This window comes from Phoenix dactylifera, chromosome 2 (assembly GCF_051530095.1).
Source record: "Phoenix dactylifera cultivar Ajwa chromosome 2, Ajwa_hap1_PhDact_Kaust_v1.1, whole genome shotgun sequence".
Classification (NCBI taxonomy): Eukaryota; Viridiplantae; Streptophyta; class Magnoliopsida; order Arecales; family Arecaceae; genus Phoenix; species Phoenix dactylifera.
The window spans coordinates 35,969,965-35,977,957 of record NC_143191.1 but is presented as its reverse complement, the minus strand read 5'-3'; the positions used below and the strand labels follow the sequence as shown (position 1 = coordinate 35,977,957).

Here is a 7,993-nt window from a genome sequence, read left to right as displayed (position 1 = left end):
CACACGAACCCTACGACATGTATCGAACATTTTCTGGTGGAAGGGGGGCCCAATGGGGGATGCTATGTGGGTGGGCTGGTCTCTCTCCCTTCCCTCCTATTATTTACCAAAAAAAAAAAAAAAAAAAAAAGGTGTGACTCTTTTCGGATCATTTATATTCATAGGAAGATAAATAGTGTAGTTGGCTGAATGACTCCCTATGCAGTTCTTCATTCTAATTTTGATAGATTTTTTTAGGTGAACAGTGAACCATGTTTTTTTTCTTATCAACTTTTTTTTCTTTTTGACTTTATTGATTGCTCTCATGTGACCGGTGTACCAAAACAAAACACGTAAAATAACCCGGCAACAGGCTTTAGCCACGTACCCCCTTGAGAATCCCAATTCCCAAACAGCGCTTCACCCGTATGTGGCGACGTGGCTTGTTCTAGCTTCTCATGAAGTGGGACCCACAAGATGAGACTTGAGAGTGAGCTATGAATTGTGATTAGATCGTCCGATAGGACAGCAAACAGGCACAGATTGTGTCGTCCGAGCTCCTGGAAGGCACGTGGTGGAGCCGGCTACGGCCGCGTGGTGGTTCCTGGCATCCTGCGGGTGAAGCCACGAGCGCTGCGGAAACTGGGAAACCGGATTCGGTGATCCATCGCTGGATTTGCATCGGTGTTCGTTAGCATCCCCTCCAAGACGCCGTTAGTTCAACATAACGGGCCTCCTGCGGTTGTTAACTGACCGCTGTAATACAACAAAGGTAAAACTACCTTAACATCCCATCAACTTATACTCGCTTTGGATTAGTATTCTTCCAATCTAAAAGTTCCAATTTTATCTTCAATATAGCCTCGAGCTCTACCTGATTCCCAATAAACAACATTTAAAAGAATATAATTACCTTCTCTTCATTTTTTTTATATTCTTTTCAGAATACCCCGCTCCTCTCTCTCTCTTTCCACTATCTCTTATTTATAGAGACCATGAGTCAAGATCACTAACCATGTGATGCAAATTGATTAAGCTTGAATATATCGCATTCTTTCAAATTATCATTGAATTATAACAACCCTCTTCCTCCACCTATCCTCCGCTGTTGGTAAAAAGGACCTCCTTTCTTTATCTTAGGTCTGGAAGCTTCTAAACGCCTTTATCATTCTATCTAAATGTCTTCAATAGTAAAAGGATCCCTTTCTTTGCTTGTCTATTCCCTCGACTTTTGCATCATTATTGAGAATAAGATTGACCAAATCCGGCAATGGAAGAAGCACCTCAAGATCATCCTTATTGCCCTCGATTCTTCCTACAAGACCCTTGGTGAGGGCCACCTTCGCCGTGCTCTTTAGGTGTTCATTGACCTCACTATCCTTATGCTAGATGAGAAGGAGGCAAGCTCCATCATCAACCATTGCAACCAACTAGCATTCATTGTTAGATAGACAGGAGAAGACAGCAATGAGAGAATTATTTTTTTTCTGGTTGACTTTTAGTTTTTTCTTCATAAGATTGGCTAGCTTTCTTCCTCTTCATCATCATCATCACATTTTCTTCTTCTTCTTTTTCTTCTCTTCTAGATGAAATAATTGTGATATTCTACTTTTGCTATATCTTTCTTGGATTTTGACGTTTTTAACGGAGATCCCCTCCTCCTCTTTCTTTTTATGGCACTTTGCTTCTTCTTCCAAGTGGGTAATGGGCGTGACATTCTGCTTCCTGCTATCTTTTGCTTGGATTTTGGGCCTCCTTATCATCCTTATTCTTCCAGAGTGTTTAATTCTAAATATATCACTTGTTCATTACATGATGCAATCCCATGAGCTCGAGTAAATAGAAATGGATGGTGGAACCATATTGTACCTCTTAACTAACTTCAAGGATAATGTTAAAACTTTTTAAATTTGAAGGATTCCAATGAAAATAATCCTAAGTTGATGAGGTATTTCGATAACTTTTTCCAACAAAAATCATGTTGTTGTAGTAGTGTTGCAGTCCAATTCTTAAAAACTACTTATTAATAAAATCATAGTTCTTATGATGGTTATTAAAATAATCCAGTTGAGCCAAGTATCCGACTACACGAGCACGGCTCGGAAAAGTAGCTTCAGCTTGGCTTGGACTTGACTCTAAGAAAGCCTATTAAAGCTCTGGCTTGCCTCGATTACGAGCCAAGTTTAAAATTTAGTTGAGCTTGACACTATTTCCGACTATGCGAAGCTCCAACCGAGCTGACGTGGAGCTCAGCCCAAGCTACTCACGAGCAACTCGGATCGTTTGCAGCACAAGAGTAGGGTAAAACACTATTGAACCTTTCTTGCCGTGATGAACAACCTATATACACAGTAGTACTACTGTAAACAGTTTATTCAATTATTTAACATCATAGTATAGCAGTACTCGGCGAAATATCCAACACTTCAAGTCATATATCATAAAGCTACTCAGGAATATAATGTCACGGGTATTACTCCCTTCCTAATAATTATAAAAAAAATGTGAAGTATCTTACTTTTCCTTATATTAATATTGAAAAAAGTTAGAGACGGAGGGAGAAAAAGAAGAAGAAGTTTAATGGCCATACCATATCATGGCGACAACTTTCGCAGTATCAACCGACAACCATGCAACGGCCGTTTTAAGAGTCGTCAGGGTCTGCAATATTAAAAACATAGGGGGTGAGAATATCAAATCCGAGGAAGATTTGGGATAAAAGGTCAAAAAAAAAAAAAAAAGAGAGACAGAGAGCGCGGGGGGAGAGGGAGAGGGAGGGGGAGAGGGAGAGACAGAGAAAGAAAGAGAGAGAGAGATTAAAAACGTTTTGAGATCTTGGGAGAGAGTTGGTGGTGCCGCGGAGGATAATTAGATTATAAGAAGGCGGGAGGGAAGGGAGGAGGTCTGGCGGGCAGGTTGGGATCCTTCGCGGTGAGGTACGCCGCCATCCGGCGGAGGAGGATAGGCGCCCGGGTGATGGCCTGGTGGCAGAAGAAGGTGCTCTTCCCGGTCAAGCGAGCCTGGGTCGCCGTCTCCGCCCGCGTTAAGGCCCGAAAGAACGGTGAGATTACCCCTCCATCTCCCTCGCTCCCTCCATACTCTGTCTCTCACTGCCCTTCTCTTCCTATATAAAAGAAATATATCTGTCTTTAATTTTTTATAAATAAAGTTTCGATCTGGAAAGTGTTGTCCGCTGCCGCGGTCGAATCACGGGGAAGTTTCATTTTTTTTATTTTTTTTATTTTTTATTATTTTTTATTAATAATAGTAGTAGGATTTTCAGATGTGCTCCTAGTTTGTAGATACAGTCTTCCTCGTGATTCTTCTGCGAGAACCGAATTATTCCTTGTTATTCACAAATTCGCTTGCCATATAAACGTCCTTCTCTTCTATTTATTTTTCTGGTGATTATAATCCAGTTTAAATGAGTGGATGGTGGTTTTTGTTTCTTTATCTGTTTTTATGAAAAAGAGTCAATTGGAGAAGTGCCGACCGACGGGCGGCCGCACACCGAGGGACGGAGGGGGAGAGAGAGAGAGAGAGAGAGAGAGAGGGGTGTTGGACGAAGAATTTCGTCCTTCTTTTGGATTTAGCCGTTGATCTTGGGTATCGTAGCCGCTTTTTCGTTGAGGACCACCTGATTCTTTGTTTGCTTTTAAAGTGTGGGAGTGACATGTTGGATGATAAGATTTACGTCTATCCTTTAATTGCATAAGATCGGTACGTGGGTGTCCCTTGAGCCACATCAACCTACTAGCCCAGCTCGTTACTATTTTCTTTAATATTTAAAATGAAATATTATAAAATTATGATAGATATTATTTTTTCAAAAATAAAATATGCTTTTATTTTAGGTTTTAATGGCATGCTAAATTGACCAGATCCATTGCAGAGCTAGTGGACCGCTCCAATCACACACAAACACGGAAAAGAGGCACCTGGGCTTTTTTTCTTTTTTTTTTTGTGTTAGGCTGTGTCCTTTTTTTGATTGGATTGGTCCACCAAGTCGACGATGGGCCTAGTTCGAGCAATAATTTCTTGTGGGCATATACCTTTTTTAATATTTGGGTGGGCCTCTGCCTATATTGGCCTATGTATTTCTAGTGCAAGGGTGTGGGTGCAATGTATGCCTAAGATGTCTCCGTTCTAAAAGATTGCAATTTTATTAGTTGATCAGTTAGAGACCTAATTACCTAAATGATGATCTATCAAATTAAGCTAGGTCGTATTTTGAAGTCTGAAAACTAGCTTGTGGAATTTTTGAAAGGGGATGTTTCTTCTCTGAAAAATGACAGAGGAGGTGCTTTATTTGTTGGTAGAGACACTCGAATTGAGTTTGGCTCTTTTGTAACTCTTATTAGACTGCCTGCTCTAAACATAACAGACTCCACTAGTACTAGAGTAACACTAACTTAATTCAAGAAATTATAAAATTAATTAATAGTGTTACGAATAATATGCATCTAACTCAACTCAAAATTGAAATGTTTTTGTTCATAAGTAAAATAAAAAGGAAGAAGATATATCAAGCTAGAAGGTTTTTTTTCTTTTTTTTGGCTTGTCTTAGCACATCTATTAAAGAGTATACTTTGTGGATCCATATGTACCATGTCAAAACAGTGTATAGTCACCCAGTTATAGGATGTTAAAAAAAAAAAAAGAAAATTGTATTTCTGCCTGTTAATTATAATGTACAGGAGTAGTCCTTATATAATACTAAGAAGCTGACGAAGTTTAGTAAGACCGATTAAATTTGGTACAATCAATTACAAATCATTCAAGATGAAGTTTAGTAAGACCGACTAAGTTTGACACAATCAATCAATTAATGAATTCTAGCATCGAAAATGCGGGCCTTGCCTCAGCTTGGGATCAGTTTTGATAACAGAGGTTGTCTCTGAGGATGATGAATGAATTCTGCTATGTTTTTGCCGAGATCCATAACTTGAAGTGGTAATATATATATATATATATATGTAGTTTCTTCTGCCTGTTATTCTGTCGTGCAAATCTAATTTAATTCAGGTGCTGCAATGGTGGTAACCACGTCTGTGACGTGATATGAGCAGGTGGTGGAATCCTCGAACTCCGGGATGATGTACAAACCTGTGGATACCAAGATGTGCAAGTGATGTGGGAGATACTGAGATCAGAGATGGAGCTATCACGCGCGCCCAAGCAGCGCAAGCGGCCATTTTGGAGGTTCCAGGCCTGGTCCACCCGGACGTCGTCATGTGGTCCGATGGAGCCCCAACATCATTGAAACAATGCACAGGAATTTATTCAGTATGTCACCCCAATTCCTTCCTATATCAATAAGATCGCAAGAACTACAAACTTGTAATAGTTTTCCTGCTCTTGTGTACGTGTACATAATAGATTCAACAGCCTTTTCGATCATGAAGGGGTGGGTGGGTGGAACGAACAAGAGTTTTGTAAGCATTCTTCTTTTTCGTCCATCTTTGGGCTTTCTTAGATTTAGCCCTATTTGCAAGTTTTTCAGTTGCTGTGTTTCCTTTCCTTGATTCGCTTAACATAATCTTGGAAAAACCATTGATGTATTTTGGCACGTTATAATCTTCCATCCTGTCAGCAGTTACCAACCATGAACCATCTCATCTCATTGCAGAAGGTTTGGATAGAGAGAAACGTAAGACCATTGTAAATTGCACTGTAGGGGTCTAATCTTCTTTTGGATGCTTGGGGTCAGTTTATGATACTCCTAAAATATCGGATTTGTTTTGTATGACTAAATCTGGCTCGATCAAACCAAAGCAAATCCAAAACAATGAGTATGGTTTATTTAATCAAACTCCGCGCTTGAACCCAAACCAACCCAAAACTTGTGAAATAAATGGTTGCGCTTGGGTCCATTGAAGACCCTAGCAAGTGAATGGATCTCAAGATCCTGAACCTAGCTTGATCTATGCTTGCAACCAGCAACCTAGTCGAAAGAATTCTTAGCTATTAAGAATAGAGTTCTTATATCATATCACGAATAAGTTCTTGATTCTATATTCAGTGGTTGCATGGGAAATGTCACGCCCCAAACCGAAAGCGTAACAGATATCGCATGCATGAATGGCAGACCATACAAACATGCGAGGCTACAGATTATATCAAAACAATAATTTTTAAAAATTAATTTAATCAAAATTTTATATAAATAATTGTTAAAATAAAGAAATTGGGCCGAAAAACCCCAAAAGGCTCGTGGGCCGGCCCGGCGCGGCCAGGCCCAGTTCAATCCAGCGCAGCCCCGTCCGGGCATGTGGGCCGGCCCGAATAGACCAGGCCCGAGGTCCACCCATGCTCGGTCATGGGGAAACGAGCCGGGATCTTCTTCCTCCCCCGAATCCGGCGGAGTCGGAGACTCCCCCAGGGCGATCCAAGTTCGATTCGAACTCTAGGATCGCGCCTATATAACTCGCTTTTTCCTCCTCCGATTTCCTCCACTTAAACCGCCGAGAATCGCCGCGATTCAAGCTATTCTTCTCCGAGCTTCCTCCTTGATTTCTCGCGGGAAACCTCGCCGGATCGTCGCCGGACTGAGGTAATACCCGAGACACCCTCCTCTCTTGTTCCTACGGTCATCTAGGCATCGACTTCCTTTGAATTGAGCCAGCAATCGCCGGAATTCCTCCCGAAACAGAGGTGCCCTGTTTCGGCACCCTTTCTTCCGAGTTTCGCAGCCACCGGCCGCCGGATTCGGCCGGTATTTGCCTCCGCATAGGACCCCCGAAGTGTGGCTGTTGATCTGTGGGATCGGCCATGACCCAGGCCGAGATCGATCATCCCTTGCACTCGCTTTCTCCTTCTCTTCTTCTTCATTGTGTCAGCCGGCCACCGTCGCCGGCGAGGCTGCGGCCGAAGGACCGCCGTGGGGCGTCGTCACCGGGGGGTTGGGCCACCTTGGCTAGCCCCCCTCTGATCCGAGAAGAGGAAGGGGGAGAACGGCTCTGCCCACTTTCTCTTCTTTCTCTCTCCTCTCTCCTTCTCTTTCTCTCTCCTCTCTCTATATTCTATCTTGGGTTTTTCTCTCTACACTTCCTCTTTCTACGGAGCTTTCTCAATCTTAGGGAAATTATTAGTTGGGAGGGCTACTGGACGGTCCTAGGTTGATATATAATGGTGGACCCTTTAATAGATTCATAGAGAGTTTTGGAGTGTTTACCTTAGGTATATTTTGATGTTGATTTAGTTATATAGAAAAGCAATTTTTTGGATAGGAGGTCGTTGAGCAGGTTTCATCTATCTCAGTTCGTAGATTACGGTGGGGGCACGTGATTAGTCTGTCTCGTTGTCAGCAAAGAGGTAAAAAGACTTGTATACCAAACTGCATGATATAAATATTTTTGTACTTATATATATGTATGATATGCTATAATCCAAATAAGTAAGAAGCAAGAATGATTTTATGATGATTTTGGTATTAAATCATATTTTGATTATGTTTGCTTGTGATTGATAATATGATGTGAGCATATATGAGCAAAACTCGCACTTACCTAATTAGACTAATGGACACGACGCTTTAGATTAACCATGTTATACTGATTGCTCTGTCACAAGCTGGAAACGTGACTGTGGTTAGTCTAGAGTCAGAAATAAATAAAAAGAATTGATGTGTGGATGCGAATTTGACTAAGTGAATAAAGACTTTGGGCGCGTCTTGTTATCATTGGTTTGCCCTGTCATTGGCTAGAAATGTGATACTATTAGTTTACCTCGTTACAAGCTAAAAATGTGATATTATTGGTTTGCCCTGTCACAGACTATAAATGTAAAACTACTGTTTGCCCCGTCACAGGCTCGAAATGTGAAACTATTATTTTTTCTGTACAGGCTTGAAATGTGAAACTACTGTTTGCCTCGTCATAAGCTCGAAATGTGAAATTACTGTTTGCCCTATCACAGGTGGAAAATGTGATGCTGTTGTTTGCCCCGTCACGGACTAGAAATGTGACCGTGATTTGGCCCAAAGTCGAAAAGATAATTGATCCGGATCAAGTTA

At 41.3% G+C, this 7,993-nt stretch overlaps 1 protein-coding gene across 1 annotated transcript; it reads left to right on the top strand.

Annotated features, from left to right (window-relative positions):
* Nucleotides 1-2,785: 2,785 nt before the first annotated feature.
* LOC148714781 (uncharacterized) lies at nucleotides 2,786-5,582 on the top strand. The gene is made up of 2 exons (XM_088716192.1): nucleotides 2,786-3,040; nucleotides 5,049-5,582. Exons 1-2 carry the CDS (start codon nucleotides 2,956-2,958, stop codon nucleotides 5,240-5,242), a joined length of 279 nt encoding a protein of 92 aa, XP_088572318.1. The 5' UTR covers nucleotides 2,786-2,955; the 3' UTR covers nucleotides 5,243-5,582.
* Nucleotides 5,583-7,993: the final 2,411 nt, after the last annotated feature.